General features: G+C 43.2%; 1 protein-coding gene across 19 annotated transcripts in view; it reads left to right on the top strand.

The window, feature by feature from the left end:
- Eif4g3 (eukaryotic translation initiation factor 4 gamma 3) overlaps nucleotides 1-24840 on the top strand; it is a 221114-nt gene that overhangs the window by 105301 nt on the left and 90973 nt on the right. For 12 of the 19 annotated variants that reach the window (XM_060379249.1, XM_060379248.1, XM_060379244.1 and 9 more), the window contains 5 exons: nucleotides 3313-3333; nucleotides 4128-4307; nucleotides 4758-4872; nucleotides 12545-12642; nucleotides 14744-14866. In XM_060379249.1, the coding sequence (XP_060235232.1) occupies nucleotides 3313-3333; nucleotides 4128-4307; nucleotides 4758-4872; nucleotides 12545-12642; nucleotides 14744-14866 (537 nt within the window). The remainder of the gene's footprint in view (nucleotides 1-3312; nucleotides 3334-4127; nucleotides 4308-4757; nucleotides 4873-12544; nucleotides 12643-14743; nucleotides 14867-24840) is intronic. The other 7 variants (XM_060379250.1, XM_060379247.1, XM_060379245.1 and 4 more) reach the window with 1 other exon arrangement.

Genomic DNA, 24840 nt, shown 5'->3' with positions numbered 1-24840 from the left:
ATAATCATCTGTTCTCCCCCCACCACCACCACATATGCGCATACTCAAGCCACATGTGTATAACAGCCGGAAGAGTGCATCAGACCCTCCTGGGGCTTGAGTTACAGGCAATGGGAGCTGGTAACTAAACTAACACTAGCATCCTCTGCAAGAGCAGCAAGCACTCCTAAGCATTGATGCATCTCTCCCGTCCCTTCCCAAGCTATATTAGAATCAAGAATGAAGTCTTAGAGGACTTCTTCCTGACAGAGTCCCGGGGGCCATTCTCTTCTACCTGATGCAGCCCTCTCTGGCAGCACTCTTAGAACTTTCTGTGGTGATGGATGTTTCCTCTTTACACCTTTCACTACTGCAACTCCTGGCTGCACGTGGTACTGATCACTTGACATGTGATGACATTTGTCTCAGTTAGGATTCTGTTGTTGTGGAAAGATACCAGGACTGGGCAACTCTTATAAAGGAAAACATTTAATTGGAGCTGGCTTGTAGTTTCAGACATTTAGTGCATTATCATGGCAAGAAGCATGGCAGCACGCAGGCAGGACATGGTAAAGGAGAATGAACTGAGAGTTCTACTTCTTGATCTGCAGGCAGCAGGGGACCATGTGCCACAGTAGACCTAGCTTGAACATATATGAGACCTCACAGTCCGCCTCCATAGTGACATACCTCCTTCAACAAGGCCACACTGACTAATAGTGTCTCTCCCCATGGGCCAAACATCCACACACATATGAGTCTGTGGCGGTCATTACTATTCAGACCACCACAGCAATTTTCAGAAACTTTTGAGAATTGTCAGTTACACAGAAGGGTTAGGCGTAACTGTGGTTTGTAGGGATAGACAGCTGATGAGGGGATAGATGATGCAGATTTCAAATGTTGGAGTCAGTCAAAAGAAAGACTCATGTGTCTGGCATTCAGTTAAGTACAGACAGTTACGTGTTTCGTTGCCTAAGTTTCTTACATTTCTTTTAATAACTGGTGGCTTACTGACATGGTGGCCCACACATCTCAAAAATAGCCTACATTTCTCACATCACTATTAATAGAATTCATATACCATTGAATGAATAAGGAAGGAGTGTAAAAAAGAAACTTAACCTGTATTTGGGCTTCCCACCCTTACAGCTTTTCTAGTCGTGTGTGTGTGTGTGTGTGTTGGGGGGGTGTTTTGTTTGCTTGTGTGTATCTAGTCCTATGCATGTTTGTATGTGCCTACCTGTATGTTTAAGGACAGATAAGCTCCAGATAGCCAGTCTTTGTAAGGTGTTAATTCAGTACAGTTTGAGTAGGTATTTCAGATGGTGCAGGAAGTTCGTTTATACACACAGATAAGTGCCTGTTTTTTTTTAAAGGATATAATTAGTCTTGAGGATAGACGAAAGATATTTTCTTGAATAGGAGATAGTGATTTTGTGAAGTAATTGAATGCCTCCTTTCTCTTACAGTAGTCAGTTATGATTAAATGTGTGCTGTATATTAGTGTATTGGGTAAAGGTCTCACCAAGTCTGATTTTGAAATGAATAGATTTCTTGTGGTTTATCACTTTGTGTCTCATGAGAGGTACTATATGTAACATCCAACAATCCATACTTAGAGCCCAACTGTTTGAACTGTATATGAGCACCCCCCCCCCCCCCCCCCGTCACCCGTCAAAGTCCCTGCTTCTCTTCTTCTGATCGGTGGTGTCAGCAATAGTGCATAACTTAGTGACCAGTTGTTAGGGTGAGTTAATGTGACATAAAAGCTTTGGGCCAGGTGTGGTAATTCTTTAATGTTGGAGAGAGCTCATCTCTTGTTTCTTAATGTGTCCATATCACTATATTAAAATTGCCTCGTATCAGCATAACTACACATTTTGTGTTGGGGTTGCCTTTGTTTCCATCAGGAGCTTTGCTAGAAACACTCAGGCTCACTATGACCGAAGGACACACACTATTCACAAACCCTTTTGAATAAGGTAATCAGTTACTTTATTGGACAGGCTGGTTAACAATCCTCTTAGAATAGCTGAGATGCCTCGAAGAAAAGCACTCGTGTATAGGATGCAGAAGAACTTGTTCTTTCTGCTTTCTATGCACTTTTTTTAATGAGCCAAGTAGTCTCTTGTCTCCTTTCCTTTGCTACCCCAGAACAATGTGTAATGTCAGCTAGCCAAGGAGGGCTCACCTCTGTGGGATTCTTGCTGTTTTTGCCTTGACTTCCTCTAGAATTGATGGGAAGGGATCTCTCAGCATAACTCTCTTCCTCCACCCTGCATCCTGCAGTGTTCATTTGTTGGGCAACTGGATGACTGCCCCCTCCACAACAATTTAGTACCTCCCAGTACACTGAATAGTGGGATAGAAATGCTGAAGTTTATTCTAAAAATGTGTTTACAACACATTTATATGGTGTGTTGGCCATGGAAGGCAGGGCTGCCATTTCAGCCTTCCTGTTTGCAGGAATGGTGCCTGTCCCCCAGCTATCAGTAGAGAAAGACAATCGGGAGTTTCTGTTAGAATCTTGACACTCATCTTCCTAAGATCCCAACTTTGCTTCTTGTGCTTTTTGCATCCCCATCAACTCCTCCTTCTGACTCTCCCCATTGGGTTCCCTATTCCATTCTCCTGCTACAGCTTTCTATTACTGCTTTTCTCTGCTCTAATCTCTTTAGGACTTTCCCTTGAACAAAAATTGAATGGAAGTCAGAGCTGGGCCCACATCACAGTTCTCTCACTTTAGCACAGGGGAAAAGTTATGTAGACACCTGGAATGTCTGTTAACAAAGGATGGAATGAGACCTAAGAGGGCCAGTGTTCAGACATAACACTCATAACACTGCCTCCAGAATCTGGAGGCAGTTCAGGGCTTCCAGAGCTGGCCCAGTTATTCAGCTTGTTATCAGAGCACTCTGATTTAGAGCTGCATATGGGTTTTAATACCCTATCTAAAATAATAATCCAAAATCACTCATTGGGCATTTAAGAGCCATAATTAAGAATCAGTAGTCTCAACTGTACTTTCTTTGGCTACTGAGCACTTTTTTTTTTTAAGATGTTATAGAATTAGAAACTGCTAGTAGGACTTTTGTCACTGGAATTTTTTTTTTTTAATTTCAACTAAATAATTAGAACTTTGATTCCATGTGTGCTTGAGTCTCAAGTGGAGAATTGTCATTCTGATTTTCTAGTCTCCATTCTTCTCCTGAATTACTGAAGGGAAGTTTTTGTTGAGCTGCATGCTATGTCCTACCCTTCCTACTGATCTGTAAGCTTTTCCATTGGCTTTCTTTCTGTTTCCTGCTGCTTCTTGCTTCATAATTGAAGGGAGGATTCAGACCCATCCAGGTAACAAACTACGGGTTCTGCATGGCCTCTTTTTTACTCTGTTTTCTTGTTATTTTACAATGCGATTGCTGATGAATAGATGCAGTCATACTAGAGATTCACTCTGGCGATGTAGCTCTAAGTGTGCACTGAGAACTGTGCGTAGCTACAGGTATGGCTGCCATCTGGGAGGGGGCTGAGCTCTGTTCAGTTTAGACTATTTTGAAGCTTATCTAGATTCCCCACTTTTATTGCAAAGTATTTTAGAAAGGAAAGTTGATTTTAGTTTAGAGTGTGGTTATGTACCTTTTAGACAGGCTCCTTTCTGTATGTGACAGCCCTACAGATGGTTTTAATTTGGTTTGATGGACTTAGATGAAAATGCTTATGCTCATGTAGATTCTTGTTCTCCTAAGTACTTTATAAGTGGCTGGTAGTATTTTTTTAGGTTGGCTGCTTCTAATTTTTAATGGTTTAATTTTGAGATTCTCTCTTTATTCAGAAATCATTTATTTTTATAAAATAGAACATTTAGAGAAATACCAGTTGTTATATTTGTTATAAATATAAAATTAATAGTTATGGTGCATGGCTTATTTAAATAGCTGAGGCTTAAGTGTTGAGACTGTCCTGTTTTTAATATGTGGAGACATAGATCAGAACCTGACTTAGTGTGGAATATATTTTGTGAACTTAGTTATATCTTCAAGTAGATCAGTTTAGTAGTGGGGGAAACGAGAAGACTCAAGATACCAGATTTATATGTTACCCTTTGTGAAAAAAAAAAAAATCATTTTTTTCCCTCCTTATCACAGTTTTTCCAGAGGCCTCAAATCCAGCCTCCCAGAGCTGCCATCCCAAACAGCAGTCCTTCCATTCGTCCTGGTGCGCAGACTCCCACCGCCGTTTATCAGGCCAATCAGCACATCATGATGGTTAATCATCTACCCATGCCGTACCCAGTGCCCCAGGGGCCTCAGTACTGTATACCACAGGTAAAGGGAGTGCCTCTCTTCCAGTGGGGTGAGGGTGGGGCACTGACCGAGAGCCTGGAACTTAGTGATACGTCTAGCCATTTTTTGTCAATTTTCATAAAACTATACAGAGATTCGTATACATCTGTTACAAATTCACAAGTGGATGGAGAAATTATCTACCAGCATCATCTTTTCCTCCTCACAACTGGCTGCTGGACTCAGTTATCATCTTCCCTGTGGCATCATTCATGTCATTGAAACCTGCAAGCCCCCAAATCACTCTGGCTGCTATGCCCGGGTGCATAGCTTGAGCCAGGAAAGACAATTTTCTTTATCTTTACTGTCTCTCATGGGCAGGCAAGCATTAGGAGTTTGTTTAATAGCCGTGCCTTCATGTCCTATAGACAGTCTGCATGGCACCTTCCTTTCTAGAAGCTCCGTGTCATCCACATGTGTGTTCTCTTCCAGTACCGTCACAGCGGTCCTCCATACGTGGGGCCCCCACAGCAGTACCCGGTTCAGCCGCCAGGGCCAGGGCCTTTTTATCCTGGACCAGGACCTGGGGACTTTGCTAATGCTTACGGTGAGTAAAAGAAAAGCCAAGCTATTTCTGCTCATGTGTCATGCTCATTTTAATCTTTACTGGGTCACGTTAGCTATAGCCACTTAGAGGTCTGAAGGATTTTTAAATAAAAATCTTACAAACTGTTTTATCTTAAGAGCTTTTTCAGGGAGTGGCTTACAGGGAAATGATTATAGAAATACATGTAGCCTGTGACACCTGGAGGGGCTGGCCATCCTGTTGAATCTATGTGGTCAGTTTCTGGTTCTTCCTACCAAGTAACTGCCATGTACAGTTTTCTTTTGTTGGTTGTATAAATTTACCTCCTGTCTTTGATTTTTTCCCCTTCCTCAGAGCTTTTATTCTCAACCCACTCTACCCCTCATTTCATGTGATATCTATGAAGCAGAGATCTCAGTTTGTTCTGTTCTCTGCTCTAGCCCAGGGCCCTAGAACAGTGAGGGGCAGACTCCAGGGAGCAGGAAGGGGGTGCTGTGGTTCCTTATGCAGCTCTGGGGCAGAGCTATTGTCCTGGGGAAGGTCTGATGATTAGCTGATGTAAAATGCTTTGAAATCTTAAATGATACTCTTGGAGGGAAAGTAGGTGGGAAGACAGGTTCTCACTGGGTAGCCTGGGCTGTCCTTGCACTTCAAATCCTCCTGCCTCAGCTTGAAAGGTGTTCTCAGTGCAGATACAGTGCCAACTAGTCCTTAGCATGTGCGTTCATAGAGAACTCAGAAAAAAAAAAAAAAAAAAAAAACAAAAACGCAGAGTGCTTGCTGAGCACACTTAGTGCGTGTGACAGTTGTTTCATCTCACAGACGCTGGCACTGTGATAAGTGAAGTCAGTGGATACCAGGAAAATGAAGCTTTAAGATTCAGCCAGCGGTGGTCTTTATAGTACTATCAAAGGAAATGTGTTGAGGCTTTGGCCAGTTTAACACAGTACTGCACTCACTGAGTTTTTCCTGTCAGGATTTAGTGGCATCATGGTGTCTTTACAGTTGCTTACACTGGGGTCACTCAAAGTCTCTGTTGATGGTATGGTTCTCAGAGTGTAAAAACTTTCTGTTCCACAGGCTCCTACTGCCTTATGACACTGTCTCAAAATTTTTCATCTTATAACCTATAAAATCTTGAAATCTCAACATCCTTCTCAAATATGTAGATGTATTCTTTTTTTTTGTTTTGTTTTGTTTTTGTAGATGTATTCTTACAATAAATATTGTTCTCCAAAATCTTCTTATTAGAAAAACTCTGATTTCAAAGTAAATATGCTAAAATTTAAAATTCCTTTAAATTTCACATTGCGAATGGAACTTGTTGTGATTGACAGAGCTGTTTTCAGTGGTTTCTCACCGAATTCTGCTGTGCAGTTTCCTCACAGGTTCCTAGAGCCATGTGTGGGTCTGGAATGGCACGCTGACCCCTTCCTCCATGTTTGAGCAGCGCTGCCTAGTGCTGCCTAGTGTTCTTTGTGCTCCAGCATCAGGCATGGGAGAGCAGTGACATGAAGCTTCTGGTCTGCCATGTTAAGTAAATACTGACTTTTCTAGCTGGACAGTTGCCTTTAATCCCAGCACTCAGGAGGCAGAGGGGAGTGAATCTCTGAGTTCAAGGCCAGCCTAATTTACAGAGTGAATTCCAGGATAGCCAGGACTACACAGAGAAACCCTGTCTCAAAAAACAAACAAACAAACAAAAAACCATTGCTTTTACTTTCTGCTCCAAGTATACTCTTTTTATTTGTCAAGACTCAGTTTCAGCTCAGGTGTGACTGATATCCGCTCCCTTTGAAAGGGACCCCTTTCCCACAAACAAAATAATAGGCATGCCCTATAGCCATTGAGAGACAGAGTATCATCTATGAAAACAGTTTCTTACATAAAAAATGGTCTTATTCACTTTGTAGGTAATGAAAATTAAGTGATGAAATTCAAAGGACAGCTACAGTAGCTCAGAAATAACATGGAACAATGTGATACTTTTTTTCCATTTATTTCAAGTGGGCACTTAAGTGTCTCTAATAAAATTAGAAGATTCACATCTTATTCAATTTCATAGTGTCTTTGCAGACACATTTCCATTTTATTACTTATTTTATGTCCATACCCCCCTCCCCCGTCCCCAGGTGTGTGTATTGGCATGTGTACCATGGCACATATGGAGGTTATAGGTCAACTTAATAGAAGTGGTTCCTTTCTTCCATTTCTTGGATTCTGGGGATCTGGTTGTCAGGCATGTTTGTTTGTAGGCACCTTCACCCATCCATCTTGCCCCTCCCACCTTTCCCCACCTTAAAACAAAACAAAAGGAAAAAAACCCAACCACAATTATTTGTTTCTTTTAAAAATAGTATAGTCTATTTTTTGGAATGAATCATGAATTATGTTTCTACTCACATGCTTTAATCATCTGTAAAAAAACTTGTAGCAGTTAATGTGCTTTTATCAGAATTCATAGTTCTGGCTGGTCCACTAGTTTCAGTATAAGGAGACACTTCACGTCTCTCTTGGGGCTGTGGCATTCTTCCCCATCCTCTTCTTGGGGCCTCTTACTCCTACCTTGCCACTGCCAGATACTTCTCTCAGTCGTCCTGTTCTCCCCTGGGTGTAACTCGGAGTGGGTGTTGGGTCTCAGCTCTGTTCCAGCTCCTAAGTCCTTGTCTCTCGGGAGGGGACCTGGGTGCTGTTCTACCACTGAGTTACTTACATTCCCACCTTCTTTCAAAACTGTATTTTCAGCCAGTGTCTTAGTGAGTTGGTTTTCAGGTTTATGATTCTCCTTCCCCAGCCTCTGGGAAAGCATAATTCTTCAAGTGCTTTTACAACTCTGAGGAGAGTAGAGCCCAGAACACTCACTCATAGGCCATCCGTAGGGAGTGATGTTCCTTGTTGACAAAATGTTTAGATTCTTATAAAAAAGGTTATGGTTAGTGGTGGTAATATTTATTGATAAAGAAGAAAGGGAATTTGCCATATTAAAGGCCTTCCTCATGCTACTTCAATCCAGTCTATCTTGTATCTTCTTCCTTGATAAAGTACTCCCTTTGCACCTTGTCATTCTTTTCCTGATCCTCTGGAGGACTCAGCCTCATTGACCTGCTTGGAGCCCTATAAGCACGTGTGAGCTGTGCTGTGAGAGGGAAACTGGTCTCTCAAGAGGCAGTTGTTTTTTTGTTTTTGTTTTTGTTTTTTTCTTCTAGCAAAAAAATTCCCTGTGTTTTGTGACATTGATGTATCTTTTTATTCAATTGTGGCAAACTGGATATTTAATCACTACATTATATTCATTTCTATAACCAGTACAACTTTTTTTTTCCAGAACTATGATGTATAAGACATTGTGCTAGGTATTTTTTAGAGTGTAGATGTCAAAGGTATTTTTATCTTTCAGCATCTCACAATACACTTGTTTGATTGTTCAACTTGAAATTTTGCAAATAAGATCAAACCTTACATACTAAATACATCAGTGCTTCCAGAAGTTTTCAATATTCTAAGCAAGTAAAATGAGTAAAACCTAAAATCAAAAGCTGAACCAAACAGGATTGTAACATTTTTAATTTTGCAGTTAAGGGCTTTTAAAAAAATTGCTATTTGTTGTCAATATTATTTTATATTGGAAGGCTATTTCAACAAGAGCAGGGCTGAAGAAACTTAAAAACAGCAAATAGTCGGGCCTGGAGAGAAGCCTCAGTGGTTAAGAGCACTGTCTGCTCTTCTTTTCCAGAGATCTTGAGTTCAGTTCCCAACAACCACATGGTGGCTCCCAACTATCTATAATGGAATCTGATGCTCTCTTCTGTTATGCAGTCATACGTGCAAATAGAATGCTCATATGTATAAATAAATAAATAAATAAATAAATAAATAACAGCAATAGTCATTTATAAAGATCTCAAGTTGAGAAACCTTTAGGAGTATATAAGTAGGTTTGGGTATGATACAAATGTCTGTAACCCTAGCACTCCAGAGGCAGAAGCAAGATTGTTATGAGGCACAGACCAGCCAGCCCTTTGTCCAAGAAAAATCAAGACTGTATGTGTATTTTTTGCAGTTTTTGGTGTGTTTGTTTCCCCACATCACTCCTCCTTGTCATATGGTCTGGTTGGGGAAGCGTTGGTATACAGTGGCTTTGGCAGTTTGTCCCTGAAGTTCCCAGGTGGTGAGCCTCTCGGGCTTGGGCGGCTGTTGTTGCTGCTCTTGTTCTCTCAGTGCTGCAGGGAGCAGACGTGCTGCTAGAGGGCAGGGTCTTCCAGTAAACACCAACTTCCGAAAGGCTGTTGTCGTCTGAGCCCTATTCCAAGCAATTATCTCCTTCCCCACACAAGGACATTTGAGGTCGTGGGACTTTGACTGCCTTAAGTGATAAATGTTTCTGTTTCTAAGTGTTCTTTGCTGTCCCAGAACTCGGGTTGGTTTGTAAGAAGAGAACTGCCATTTGGTGCAGTCTGTTTCCTGCTCTGCTGGACCCACCTCTTTTTCTGACTGTGCTTACCTTCTGCTGAGATGATGGTTTGTGCCCAGTTGATTGATCAGCTTTTGGGCAGATGTGTGACAGATCAGCCTTCTCACTAGTTCTGCTCCCTCGGGTCACCTTTTGTATCTTATTCCACTTAGCTTGGAAAGTCTGTGTTGCTTGTCCAGCAATATTGAAAACAGTTTGAGGGTCAGTCTTGTAGGGAGCTGATGACAGGCTTGCTGAGGGGGCAGAGCAGATGAGCTTCTTTCCCAGTGAACTTTCTGAAATTGTAGCCTTCCCCTCTGCATAGGTCTTTTCCAATCTACTTCACTAGATGCCACAGATACCCAACGAGCCTGGTGCTGTGCCTTGTGCTGCTCCTGGGAAGCTACATTTGGAGGCGATGACATTGTGATGATAGTGAGGATTTAGCTTGATCACCCACTCTGTAGATAGTCCTTTCTGTGCACTGGACCCCAGGCTAACCATACCACCTGAGGACAGTGGAATTAATAACAGGGAGGGACACAAACTTTACACCAGTATTTAACAATAACGGGGATGGAGGGCTTCCCGCTTCTTGTCCACTATGGCCTTCTTTCTAAGTAAACTTTAAATTTAAAAGACAGAGGTTTGCTGTGTTGTAGGCTTACTTTTTTGTCTACTTTATTTTGTTCTTATGTTTACCCTTTTCTCCACCGTAATCCCTTCCAACCCCCATCACTAGGTCGGTAAGAAAGAAAGTTAGCGTGGAAAGGGCCCTAGACCTCTTTAGACTACTTCTGCTGAACAGGGCCATCAGTTTCCTTCACGCAGGTTTGACCTTTGCTGTTAGGATATTCAGTTTCTTCTCGTCTCTTTGTGCATTACTGCTTGACAAACTGCACCAAACTGCAGGGAGCCAGCAGCAGCAGCAACAACAATAGCAGGGGACAGCAGCCTCTCTTTGGGGCCTGGCCCTCTCAGCGCTGTGCAGCTGCCAAAAGACACCCCTCCTAGAGCACGAGACAAGTCATAGTTAGCAGCTGTGGACAGTCTGAAGCAGCCCCATATCCCACACCTTGAGTTAAAACAAAAACATTCACATAACATAACTGGGTTTTTAAAGAAACCAAAATTTTCACTATGCTGAGTAACCCTGGCTGGCCTAGAAATATCTGTATAGATCATAGTTCTTGAACTCACAGAGGTCCACCTATTTCTGCTTACCATGTGCTGAGATTTAACTCAGACACTGCCATTCCTGGCTCAGTAAACTTTTTTTTGTGTGTGTTTTGGGGGGAGTCATTTATCCTCACAGTGTCTTCTTCCTACTCAGTGTCGAGCCTTTACCCAGGCAGCCCTGTCAGAGTGCTTTCTGCTTAGCCTTCATGTTACACTGTTAGGGCTGCGTGCCTTCTTGTATCTTTCTGTCTTAGGTTTTGGTTTTACTCTATTGGCTAGGCTGGACTTGAACTCAGGATCTTGCTGTCTCAGTTTCTCAGTGCAGGTATTATAGCGTGTAACACCTGTCCACACCAGTCCTGCCTCATTTTTTAGTATTTCCTAAGTATTGCTTCCCTTTTCTCTCTGTAGGTATTTCTTCCTTCTGTAACCTCTCACAAGGATTGTTATATTGGCTGTCTTTGTCTGCCCTTATTTTCTGACTTGTCTAGTTAGTCACTACAGAAACCTTTACTGGTATGCTGGCAGCATTTGGGAGTCATGGGCAGGTGGATCTCTGTGAGTTCAAAGTCAGCCTGGTCTACCTAGAGGGTTTCAGAACAGCCAGGGCTACACAGAGAAACCTTCCAAAAGAAGAAGAAGAAAAAAAAACTAAAGCCTTTACTAATTACAAAGCTGTAGAGGCTTTGGCATCACTCACTGGACAGAGAGTGCCTGCTCTGTATGCACAAGGCCTGGCTTCTACCACAAACACCACAAAGGAGGTGTGCTGAGACAGGCTTTTGAATGCAGCCCTGCGAATGTGGAGATGAGAGGAGCAGAAGTTTAAGGGCTGCCTTGACCACATAGTAAGATCTGTGTCTGCCATCACTCCGGGATACCCAGCATGAGAGCAGTCAGACTTAAACAGAGGAACTAGATCATGCCTGTCTCAGAACTGCAGGATTAGTAATCATCTCAAAGAGCTCCAAAACCGAGCTCCATGTTCCATGTTTTGCTGAGTAGTTCCTTTGTTCTTTCCCTCAGGCAAACAAAAACTTTAAAAACCCTTAACAGTTTTTTCCTAAAATATTTTCTTCCATATCATCATTCATTTCTTCACCAATCTTTTGGTTTTACTTTTTATTTCTGTACTACCTGTCTACCCTTTGCTCTCTGTACAATTTGATAATTAGAACAGTATTCTGCATTTTGAATATTAATGAACCCTGTGTGTCTAAGTCTGGGAGAAGATAGTTTTAGTAGTTGGGCAGTAGAGTAAAAGTATGAACATACTCAGTCTTTTATATTTGGTTGATGCCGTTGTGGCCAGGGTGTTTGTTGGATGGGAGTAGGACGAGGGGTCAGGCACAGGGGAGATGTATATAGCCCTTGAATGTGCAGAAAGTGGAGTTGAACCCAGCTTGGAGCTTGGTTCTTTTCGGGATTTTTGTCTTCTTTGCCATCTTGTTAAAGCTCTTCATTTAAATACTTGTATGGAGCCTTACCAGTGGCCTCCTGTGGCTGTGGCTGTGGCTCTTTGTACCGAAGAATTTGGATCACCTCTACCCCTAACCAAAGGCCCAGAAAGACAGTTACCTCAGCCCTTGCTTGAAAAATCACTGTTGTAGGCTGAGGGCCCCAGAATAAGATTATTTTTGAAAGCAATGTTGTAACTAACCCAGCCTGTGTTTAAAAAAGATAATCCTGGTGTCACTCTGCAGGAATTGGGCACTGAGATATTTTTTGTTGAATTATATTTTTAAGGATGTTTGGAGATGGTACATATCTTAGGGATTATTTCTTGGAGATAAGCTGGAGGAGAGCTTATGGGAAGAGATAATTAAGAGTGCTGCCCATGTTCGTGGTGGCTCATGCCTATCTCCCACCCATCAGGCAGCTGAGGCAGGGAATCTGACTTGCAGGTCAGCCTGGGCCACAGAGTTGAGACCCTGTTTCACAAAGGAGTTCTTAGTAGTTTGCTTTTATTTCCCGAAGAGCTTGTTCAGGGACACTGCACCGTTGGCAGGCCTGTAGTGTTTGACAAAATAACTGAATGCTTCTCATTTTGTTCTGATTCCTTAGGAACGCCTTTTTACCCAAGTCAGCCAGTGTATCAGTCAGCACCTATCATAGTGCCTACGCAGCAACAGCCCCCTCCAGCCAAGAGAGAGAAAAAAACTGTAAGAGATCTTCATTGACTTGTCGTAAATTGGAGCATATAATCATTTCTCGAATAAGCATATCCAATCATTATTAACGTCAGTTTATAAAGTGACCGTGCCATTTCTTCCTCTCCTTGTATCTTCACCTCTCACCTCAGCCTAGAGTGTTTACACGGGCACTTGGCTAGAACATGCATACCCATTCCCTTAGCATCACCTCTTCCCAGCTAGGCGTGCTACACACTTGAGTGCGCCTCTGGCTCATTCTGTGGGAGGAATTCTGGCTCTTTTCTTAGCTACTGACTGACTCTCCTGTACTACAGTGCCGAGCAACGAGTGTGAACTGACACGAGGAAATAGCAGCACCAAAGTGAGGGGAGCCACATGGGGAAAGGCTTTGGAAGAGAGAAACACAAAGCAGAATTTAATAAATATATTAGAGTTATATACAGAACCTTAGAAGAACATTGCCTCTGTGTCTAGGAAGACATACCCACAAGCCTAGGAGGACCGTGACATAAAATGGAATTGTGACCTATTTTGTAGAAGATGGCCTCTTGCCTCTTGCCCAGCAGAACATAGACTGTGCTGCTGATGGGCAGCAGCAGTGCCCAGATCCACACAGGTGATGGTGCTGGGAGTGACCGAAAACAAAGTCAAGGATTCGGATTTGGTCTTTGGCTAGAGACAAAGGACTTAAGAACATGTCACAGTACAGCAGAACACTCATATTTAGCATGACACTGCAAGGAAGAAATGGAGTTTTAAGTGTTAACTCAGCATGGTAATGTTGATTTAATGGCATTCTATAATGCAGACAGAAATGGTGCTAACGGAATAGAAGGGAGTGATGATGTCATTAATGAGAAAAGAGAAAGCTGGGTATGGTGGCACACACGTGTTCTGTGAGCATTGGGGAGGCTGAGGCAGGAAGAGTAACACAAGTTCGAGAGCAACCTGGGCTACATAGTGAGTTCAAGGCCATAGAAAGTTTGAAAAACAAATGAAAGGACTGATACTGAACAGCTACTTTGCTGTTAGCTGATAGCCTGATGTATTTTGATAGTGAGTTCTCTATAAAGTTCTCAAGAAACCAGTTGCCTTATTAACCTGTGCAGGTAATGAACATCAGATGGGAACCTTAACCTCACCAGTGTCCCAGCTGTGAGTGCCTGGACCAGGTATTCCAGTGTCATTGTAGCACCGTCCTCGCTACTCTAAGCATGAAGAGCTATTGAGAGCTCAAACAGGAAGCACGTGCCGCTGCGCTGTGTTCCACTTTATAACTTGGCAGTACGCTTGGCAGTCCTTCTGTGCCAGTACACTTAGATCTGCCTCGTCCTTCCTAGTGGTGCTCTGTAACGTAGCTCTAAGGATAATATTGGATATAAAGGAGGATAATATGAACTGTTCTGTTCTCAGTTGGCCTGTATGATGTGTCTGTACCTTTACTTGGAAAATGCAGCAGCCCAGCCAGCACCCTTACAGTCATGCACAGACAGCACTCAACCTTCTAGACGTGCACAGAATACAGAGCACACTGCACCTGCATCCTTGCAGGCGTACAGAGAGCGCACTGCAGCTGCATCCATAGACGTGCACATATGGCACTGCAGCCACATCCTTATAGGTGAGCATTGAGCACATTTGCAGCCTGCATCCTTATAAAAGTATACAAGGTTGGGCGCAGGTGAAGTCCCACTACTAACTCATGACAAACGAACCTCTTTGTTAGTGAACTTCAGAGTACCATTTTGAGCATTTAAAACTCACTCAGGGGCTGTGTTATTCTTAGACTATTTCTGGTTCTCGTTGCTGTTAGGAGCTGTAGGTAAAATCAGTGTGTTAGGCAGTCTTACACAAGCATCGATGTTTTACTTTTTTGACCTAGGAATTCAGTCAGCTGAGTTCCACTCTCATTGCTGTTACAGTTAGTTCTTCTCACAGCTGGTTGCCTACATTTTTTTGGAATGACCCTGTATGGTACTGTGACTGAAGTACAGTGCCGTATGGAGGATAATGAATTTGAGAGTTGTCTTTGTGTGTACCTTTAATTCATCATCTAAATCTGGTATACAGACACCCAGATTTACACTGACCACTCTATTTATTTTTGTAGATAAGAATCCGAGATCCAAATCAGGGCGGTAAAGACATAACGGAGGAGATCATGTCTGGAGGAGGCAGCAGAAACCCCACGCCACCCTCGGGAAGACCCACATCCACACCCACGCCTCCCCAGGTAAGTAGAGTGAGCGTGATGCTGGATGCTGGGTGCTTATTCCCCAATCTCTCTGGCTCCCTCTTCCTGTGGCCACTTTCTGTACTTTCCACTCTTTCAGCTATCTCGTACCTGAATATCTAAATGAGGCTCAAACAGACAAGCTTCTCTTTGCAAATTGCTTTATGGCTTTATTGGCGATGTTTCTGTGTGCTGGCTTCACATTCAGAGCACACTTGCTGCCATTCTTTCCATGGGAGCTGCTTTCCTGTGCAAAGCACCTCATTAAATGAACATTTTTATGAGTTTGCTGTGGAACCTTACGAGTAAATGCTGTGGAGCAGGGTATGCAGACTTTGAGAATTTAAGCATTTTAGCTTCATGTGATTGCCTCTGTTAAGAGTGCAGTTGGATAGACCACAGGCATCACAGGCATACTTTGTCACTGTAAGATGTGCTTCCTTGTGGAGTGTTACCTCTTGTTATTTCTCAGAGTTGCTCATAAGTTTTGTCAGGACTGATGGGGAATGTGGTGTGGTCTTGGAAGGTATTAAAGCATCCCAGAAGGAATTAGTTTTTAGCAAACTATGACTTCTGATAAAAAATTGGTTTCCCAAATTTGAAACGTTTTGTGTCATTACTGGGTGACTTTCCAATTTAATTGGTCACCTAGAGTCCAACAGACAGAAGCAGCTGTTTAGAGAGGTGTTTTGTTGTTCCTCCTATGCCTGGAAGGTGAGGGTCTTCAGGGCCAGTTTACAAACAATATTAGACCAGAGGCAAGACACGTCAGAGCAGTGAACCACTGACTTGATTATAGTCATAGAGCTTGAAAGAAGCCCACCTAAATGTTGAGGCTACTGACAGGAAGTTCAGTTTAGAGCCCTTGTAAACCTGTGGGATCGAGTCAGCTTGAAGTATGCTCGCTGTTGTAACGGTATATTTCACTTGGAAAGGATGGTGCTCTCCATCTCAGACCCCATTACAGAGAGGAGAAGAATAAGTAGCCACATAGAGAAGAAAATTTCAAGATTGCTTCAGAACTTTTTTTTTTTTTTTTAATTGCCCTCCTTGGACATTCTGAGTCCGAATGATTAAGACTGTGGTTTCTTCTCTAGAATTGAACACACAATAGGGAGAGTTTCTAATTTGAGATGACCTACATAAGTGATCTATTCGACAGCCATGTATAATAAATTTGCAGATGTTGATCAGGACACTCACAGTTTAGTTTGTTTTCAAATATCAGTTAAAACAGGGTGTAGTTTAATATCTGTTGATTTGTTTTTGAATTCTCACCCTGAAAATCCTTATCTTTTTGCAATTAAATTCTCTATAAGGTGTGTCTGGTTGACCTTTTTTCTTGTTTTGCTTAGCCCCTCCCCCAAACATCAAATCATGTATATATGTATGTTTGCTTGACTGTCTGGTACATGTATGGATGTCCTTAGAGGCCAGAAGGCACATCTGGAGTTGGAATTACTGTAGGCTGTTAGGAGCTGCCGATATGGGTGCTTTTAATAGTGAAACTGTCTTTCCATCCAGCATGTTCCTGTCTTTTAATATCCTCCAAGTGTGATCCTATGCTTTTCAAGCTTTTCTTCAGTCCTTACCTCTGTCTCTGGGACCATGGGGGAGTATTGTCTCTTTTGTGTTGCATAGGTGTCTTTTACCAAGTGACATGCATTTGAATCCACAAGTATAAGTGTTGTCTTTTGCATACATGGAGTTTGTGGGATGGATACTTAGCTTTTTAGTGCATATATGTATTTTTCCTCTTATGAAGCATGGCAGTTCCTGGCTTCATTTTCTGGGAAGTCATAGAAAGTGATGCACACAGACAGGAGCTGACCTTGGTGAAGAGAAATTGGCCATTGTTATGTTGTGCCAAAAAATAACGACTACATGTGTGAGAAGGCTGCAGGGTCTGAATGTTGGCTCTGAATTGTTTTTACTAGAAATCCCTTAGCATTGGGCCTACAGAGTATTTGCCATTTGGCTACAGTTCCAGATCCACCTCTTTTTTTTTTTTTTTTTTCTCTCTTTTCTTTTTTGAGGCAGGGTTTCACCTATGTAGCTTTGTCTGACTTGGAACTCTGTAGGCCAGGTTGCCTCGAAGTCAAACTTAGAGAGCTGCCTGCTTCTGCCTCTTGAGATTTTAGGCGTGGGCTGCTTCGATGAGCCTGCAAATCAATGCTGAATGGCTTTCTGTTTTAAGAACTGCTGTGAGGACAGCCTTCTGTGTCAGCGTGTAGTGCCAGGAGTCTCTTTAGTCTAGTGGTGTTCCTGTTTTTGTTTCCAGTCAGCTAGTTGAAGTCTTTTTCTCTGTCCAGAATAAAATTGTAGGTAGGCGCGCTATTTTTGGAGGCTTATCTCCCTGGGTGTGTGAGAGCTGTTGGCGCCCTCCAGCGTTAGCACTCTTTCTGGGCCTGAGAAGTTGGCAGTCCGTGGCCCTTTGTGCAGCCAGTGTTACGGCTCTTGTGAGGGCACGAGCAGTTATAATTCCTCAGCCCTCAGCAGCAAGCAGTGTTACAGCTATAACCATAAGCCTATAAGGCTATAAGACCCAACAGTTTTCTGGACTTCTCCCTGTGAGGAGGCCACACAGTTTCTATCCCTGCAGCCTTGGCAGTCGTTAATGCTTCAGTCTTGGCCCTTTGCCCTATTTTGCCATCTTCCTTTTACCTTCTGCCCTGGCTATTGTTGAACGGTTGAGCTTCTTTTCATTTTGCTGCCAAGCAGCCACTGCCTCGCCTCTTCTGTTTCGTAGTCTGTCACCTGTTCATCTGTTGTCGACGTTCCTGATGCACTCTGCCATTTAAAATACTTTGCTGTCTGTTTTTTTCTTGTGAGCTCAGCCCACAGAGCTGAAAGTAGTCAAGGTACAACTTCTCAAGCCTTTCATTGAACCTGATGTTACACAGCCAGGAAGGACGACACTTGAAAGCATCTCCCTGCAGACTCAGTCCTTGAGTCTGGACAGCCTACTTACATAGCCAGACGAGCAGTCTTTGAGTCAATCCCAGCTCACCTTGGCTGCAAATGAGGGTTCATGTCTATTCCAAGCACAGCCTTGCCTCCTGACCATCAGTTACTTTTCTGCCAGGCCAGCAAGTGAAGTGTTCCTCTGTGTCCCGGATGGAAAATGGCTGTGGGGCTGGCTAGAGTCTGTTAGGGCCCATGCTAGCACAAACTGACAACTGGAATAGACTGGCTGGCTGTGTCTTGAGGAGCTTGGGGTAGTCATCTCAAGGTATCCATGGAGTGTTCCAAAGGCTGTTGTTGGTGTATGGCTAGTCTGCTTGGCTGTTGAACCGTTTAGCTCAGGGTAGCCAGGCCAGCAGAGGCATGTCCAGAGCTCCTACAGACGGAGTCCCCTTGTCCCACCCTCAGCATTTCTGCCTATTTGCCAGAAGGAGTCTCAGAAGGTGTGCTCCCAGCAAAACCGTAAAGCGGTTTCTCCCAAGGGTGACTTTGACTTGTTTTCTTCTTCTTCTCTGAAATAGGTCTTGTTGTATAGCCCTGGCCTCAGACTCCGCACTGCTTCTGCCCTGCCTCCTAACGAATGGCAGGGACGCGTACTTTACCCGTAACAAATCTTGACAGTGCTTTAACCCTGCTCAATATCTCACCGGAACCTCACGGCAGGCAAGACCCCAGTACCTATCTCCCGCACAGCTGCTTGTGCTGCCGTAGCAAGCTAGCTGCTGGCGTGTAGGCTCTCCATGTTTTGTGTTCAGGGCTTGTCCAGCATAGAGTAGACTCAAGTGGCAGATCACAGAAACGTAGCACATCTGCTTTAGGTGAGACTGTGTAAGGGACTCCTGGGAGTTGGGGAAGGGCAGACAGACAGACCAACCCCTCAGGACAAGCTTCACTGCTCATGGTAAAATGTAATGTAGGGGTGTATATGGGAGAGCTTGGCAAACAGTGGAGAGCTATCATTTTTCCCCTGATGTGGTCTTAAAGGTTCTCTGTTAAGGCTGGTAGCACAGTCCAGTTTGGTTTGGGTCTGTGGGTCAGCTGTGTGAGGATGTGAACCCCAAATACCCACATCAAAGCACATCTTGCTCATGGATCCTGTCAGTAGGACACCGGAAGTATAAAGGCATTAAAGAGGTCAGCCAGTGGGCTGAACGAGGAAGAGGGGACAAGACTGATAGTGCCTTCTCGAAGGCATGCGTATTGTTCTGTAGGCCTCCCCATGGGGTGTAGCAGTGACTGGGGAAGACTGTTGTGAAGGAGGAAGTTCTTCTCCTGTCGGAATTATAGTTGTTGGCTTTTCTATCAGTGAGATGAGGACCAGTAAGATGAAGCCTCTGTCATAATCAGCCACACATAGAAGTTAGCTGGACAAAGCGAAGAGTATGGATAGAATAATGCATGTCAGGCCCGAGTCATTGAAGTCATCAGTGATACCTGCTGGGAGTTAATTGAGGAGGATGACCTTGGGGGTCACGTGAGGAGAGTACAGAAGATAGAGGGAATGTTGACTCTTACTGTCTGCCCCAAGGAGTCACTGGACATTCAGACTGTCTGTCTTCCTTAGTATGTTTTTAAAGGCCTTCTTAGTGTTTGCTTACATGGAGGCCAGAAAAGGGCGTTGGGTCTCCTGGAACTGGAATTCCATACAGATGGCTATGAGCCACTGTGTGGGTGCTGGGAATCGAACTTGGGTCGTCTACAATAACAATGGGTGCTCTTACGTGCTAAGCCAGTTCTCCAGCCCCCAAATACATTTTTTTAAATGCTGTTCATCTTGTTCCCTTCCACCCTCCATCCTTCCTCTCTCCTTTCTTTCTCTCACTTCTTTTAGGATCACTCTTAGAGTAAGTAATAGCTAAAACTGGGGAAAGGCTCCTGTGCCAAAGAACACAGGTCAGAGGAAGGTTGGAAACTGAATTGTTGGTGTGTCTTGAAAGGTTAACTCGTCCTCTGTAGTTTGGGGGATTGCCAAAGCCAGCAGGCTAGTTGCCCTTTACAGAACTGCTCTACACTCGACCTCCAGGAAACAGAAATCTGTGGCCATTTGTTAGCAAGTCCTCTCATGCTGTAAATAGTAATTGCCTCCTCATGTTGGGTTGGCGGTATAGGTGCAGTGCTCTTTGTATTATTAGTTTATAAAAATATAGCAAAGAGGGAAGTTTCTGCATGTACAATTTGGAAGCAGAACAATGTGAAATAATCTTGCCTTCACTTTTAAAATGACCATCTTGATGGCCATGGTGTTGGCATGGGGAACTGACCAGTCTTTTCTTTGAAGCACATTGTTGTGATTTTTAGTGGTGGCTCTAAGTAAAGGTAGGAGTTACTAAGCTAAACCACACTGGCTTTCTCCTTAGTACAGCAATGTTAGAACCAGTCTTTGAATTAAATAGGGTACTTATTCAGGAACATGGCAAGCCTTAGGGACCAAACGGCGTGCATTCTTTGTGTTTAAATGTAATATCAGAGTGAGCAGGCTCTGCTGCATGCTTTACTGTTCTGTTGTTTAGAGTGGGTTGTACCCAAGAGATGACTTTTACTTGATCTGTTTTTTATAAAATGCCTTTTTTGTTTGTTTTGTTTTGAGACAAATGGGATTAAAAGCTTGTGCCACTACCATCTAGCCAAAATATCTAATTTTAAAAATGAACTTAGATTTTCCAGTTTTCTTAAAGCAGTCAGTTGACTTACGGCCACTTCTGAGTTCTTACACTCTGGAATCTGGTGAAGCCACTGGACTTTAGGTCGGCCATACAAACCAGCAATCTCATCAGATATTGTTTTCCTATTGATGCAGACTATAGGTAGTCACACTCTGAGTTAGCCTTTGATTTTAGAGCGTGGGGCTTCATCTTACATGTTGTCTGCACTGTAGAGTCATAGCTATTAGAAAACAGGGCTGCCATGTTGGGATGTGCGCAGTTCCTCACCCCTCCTATCTGCTGGAAGGACATCAGGCAGGGAGCAGTGATTGTGCAGACTGTAACCATCCAGAAACTGATGTAACTACAGTGCAGACTGTAACCATCCACCACCTTGGTGTAAGGAATGAGCATCTTTCAGCTGTCATTTATGCTTGGTCTACAAAGGTAAAACAACTTACTGGGGCATGGCAGCACATGCCCTGTATCCCAGAGCTTGCAGAAGCAGGGAGATCAGAAGTCGAGGTCATCCTCAGCTATCTCTTGAGTTCAAGGCCAGACTGGGATTCATGCCACCTGCTGTTACCAAAAAAGCACAAAGAAAAATAACTACAATCCCGTGTCTGTACATGTACAGATGATAAATTACAGCAAAGAGAAGCAAAGGAGGCTATGGACCCAGGTCTTGGTTTCTTTCTACTGACTGTGGATGTATGAAGACATTTGCATACGTTTCATACATTTGGGCTTGTGTAAGCCATTTTGTCACAAGCATCTTTTCTTGTTTATTTTTATGTTGATTTGGTGTTTGTCTGTGTGAGGGAGTCAGATGTACTGGAACCTGAGTTACAGACAGGTGTGAGCTGCCATGTGGGTGCTGGGAATTGAACCCAGGTCCTCTGGAAGAGCAGCCAGTGCTCTTAACCACTGAGTCAACCCTCCAGCCCATACTAGCTTCTTTTTTAAGTAATGAAGAAATCAATGTTCATGTTTGACTACAGGTATAATTCCCAAATGGATGTCATATTATAAATATAAAGGGCTGCCTGCATTTCCTTTGTTTGCATGTTACATAGTTTAATTGAGAGGCCTTTAGAGTGTTTCCTGTTTGTAACTATTTGGAACAATGCCGTTCTGAATGATGTTTCTACCTATTTTGGGTTACAGCGGCTTAACTTGGACCAGCAGCATATCAGAGCATATCTTTATTTACAGATTTCTGAAGTGAAGAGTTTTTATGGTCTTGTAATTTTAGTGTGCATATACATTATCTGTCTTTCGCACACTTGTTTTGGGGCAATATTTGAGGTATTTGCAAGAAGTGTATGTGTCCATGTGTCCATCCGTATGTCCGTCCACTCCCCATCCTCCACCTCCCTTGTTTTTTTGTGCTTTTTTGTTGTTTTGAGACAGAGACTCTGGAGACTGTCTTGACTTTGTAGACCAGGCTGCCCTCAAATTCACTCAGATTGTCTCTGCCTCGTTGAGTAGTATTATAGGCTTGAGCCACCACACCCAGTGGCACTACAGCGCTTTTATATGTTAAAGACATCTCTTGACATATATGGCTTTGTTTGTGTTTTGCTGCCGTGACAGTAATTTATAAACCATAGAACTTTGATTCATGATTCTGAAGGCAAAACGTCTTAGAGCTCGGTGTTTGCTACTGGTTTAGGCCTTCCTCTGTCATTCCATGGCGGAAAGTAGATGGGAAGTATGAGTGAGGGAAGGCAGTGTGTGAGGGCTGCCAGCCTTCAGGGATCCCTGAGTTTGCATTTATAACTGACTCACTGGTTTGTTTGATAGGTTTTTGTTGTTGTTTGTTCTGGTTTTGTTAGGAGATAGGATCTCTGTCTGGCTTAGAATTCACTGTGTAACCTAGGCTGGCCTCAAACTCATAACAATGCTGGTACTAAGGGCGATTGCTACCACACTGGGCCCTAACACATCCACTCTTCCTTGAATACATTCAGGAACCCTTAGACACGATGACTGATTATCGGGCAGTACCTGATAATTGGCAACTATCCTTCTGCCTCTGCTTCCTGAGTGCTGGGATTAAAACGGTGTGTGACACCACACCTGGCAGTCTAGCTTTTCCTTAATGGTTTGTGTTTTGGAGCTTTGCTTTAAACCCCTCACCCCCTTCAAGAGAAGCAACAGGCATTTCATGTATTCCACTCCGTAGTTTTGTGATTCTGCTGATAATTCATCATTTTGCTCATTGTCACTTTATTGCTGTTGGTGTTATTCATTACTGTCACTCTGAGGTTAGGAAGCGGCTGGTTGCTCCATTCCGTATAGCATTAGTGGCAGCTGGGTTCCTTGGCCAACTTTGTACTTAGTCTCTATAATGTGGCATGGCACAGATTTAAAGATTGAATTCATGGTCTTTTTCACTCCACCCTCATACATAACAGAAACCAAATCTTCACTGTCTTCCTTCTCCATTGTGTCTTCATGGAACCTTCCTACGATATCCTACACCTGTATTTAGATAAAATGAATGCACAGCCTGTCACCACCATCCCGAGTGCTTCCTGCACACTGCTGCATTAATCTTACGACTTTTGTCTTTCTGGTTACTCTTCCCTCTGCTTGATCTTCTGTGAGTAGTCCAAATTAATTTTTACTTTTAAGTTTTAAATATTTATTTTGTATGTATGAGTGGTTTTCCTATATGTATTAGTTCTACTTCATATCTGCTTGCTATCTGTGGAGGCCAGAATAGGACATCAGATCCCCTGGGACTGAAGTTACTGGCCACTGTGAGCCATCACATGGGTGCTGGGAACCACACGATGAGTCTTCCTCAAGGTCCGCCAGGCTTCTAACACCTGAGCCCTGGAGTTCATTTCTAAAGCAGAAATCTGATTTTTGTCACATTGTTGGGGAAAGTCCATTCTTCTGTTTCTCTTTGCTGTGGCGCTCAGAACCTAAATCCCAGGTGTAGCTGAGTTCTGTCTTGCTTGCCTCCTCTTACAATAGCTTGCTGGCACTTCTGTTTTCCTCTTATTCCTGGACAAGCTGATCGACCATTCACATCATATTCTTCTGCTCAATGTCCTTGTATGAACTTTCCTTCTGCCTGGAATTTGGAATTCATCTTCCTGCACTTCCTGCCCAGGGCCTCTCAGGGGCTCCCATTCACATTGTCCCCCTCCCCCAGCTCAGCTTCACACTGCTTCTCAGATGCAGCCCGTGCGGCAACACCCTGACTGTGCTGTCTTTGAACTTTCTAGCCCTCCAGCATCACATTTAGAACGAGGTAAATTCAGTGATTGTTTTTGTGTTCTTTCTTTTGGTATTTATTCCTTTTACTAGATATTGGTCCATAAATTTGTAGATTTGTAGATTCAGTTCCCCGTAGATTGTTAGTGTCTTGTTCATGGTATACACAGCTGAGAAACTGGGTGATTCTGTCTCACTTATAAAAGAAACGTGTTTTCTTTCTTCTTCATGGCATCAATAAATGTGCTATTATTATTTTGCTATTTGACTTGGATGTTTCTCAGTGACAGTCCTACTTAGTTATTCTCTGGAACTTTACATGTTTAAATATGTGAGACATTTTGTATGAGGATTATCCTAAAGTTACTGAATGGGCTTTGAAAAAAAATCAGTTCAACCTGAAAAGATAGAATGTGTTCATTGGACTGATGTCTCATGGTAGCAGTGGGTGTGTTCAGCTTATGCTTGTTTGTACTTAGCTATTGAAGTCTTTGCCTTTCTCTCATTGTTAGTAGGATGGACAAACATGTTATGTAATGAGCCCTGTCTCTGGTACTGTGACTTGAAATGTCTGCTCTAGTACAGGGACTCATGGACTCAGAGCTACACAGTTTTCACATATGGAAGTATTAGGTTTTTTGTTGTTGTTTGTTTTGTTTTTTTCCCGCTACCCCAGCTATTTCAAAATGTAAATCTTCCAACATAATAGGTAAGTCAGGACCTTGTCAGTGCACCCTGTGCCACATTTGCTAACCCTCTGCTAGAAGGCTGAGGGTAGAAACCCTTTCTGGGCAGAAACAGTGGGCTGTGTTATAAAGAATTGAACTGTGCAAAGAAATAGTGAAAACATGTCCAGATTCTTGCTTTTATTTTGTTGTTCTGTGGCAGATTCTTGTGACACCACTCAGGTTGTCCTCACTTTGTGCTCTCTTGCTCTGCCTCCCAAGTGCAGGTGGCAACCACATGCCACCATGCTGCCGACTTGTTTCGTCTAGCACGAAATACTCTGAGGCATTGTGTTGTCTGTTTGCTCACAACCTCGGCTGTGCTTGAATTATGGGAAGCCTCCTGTTTCAGCCTCTTGTGAGCACTGGAGTGCAGGTTGGATCTCTGTACCTGGCTTAACCTGCTTTTCAG

This window comes from Meriones unguiculatus, chromosome 3, assembly GCF_030254825.1.
Source record: "Meriones unguiculatus strain TT.TT164.6M chromosome 3, Bangor_MerUng_6.1, whole genome shotgun sequence".
NCBI lineage: Eukaryota > Metazoa > Chordata > Mammalia > Rodentia > Muridae > Meriones > Meriones unguiculatus.
The sequence above is the reverse complement of the archived record's forward strand: the minus strand, read 5'-3'. Positions and strand labels throughout refer to the sequence as shown.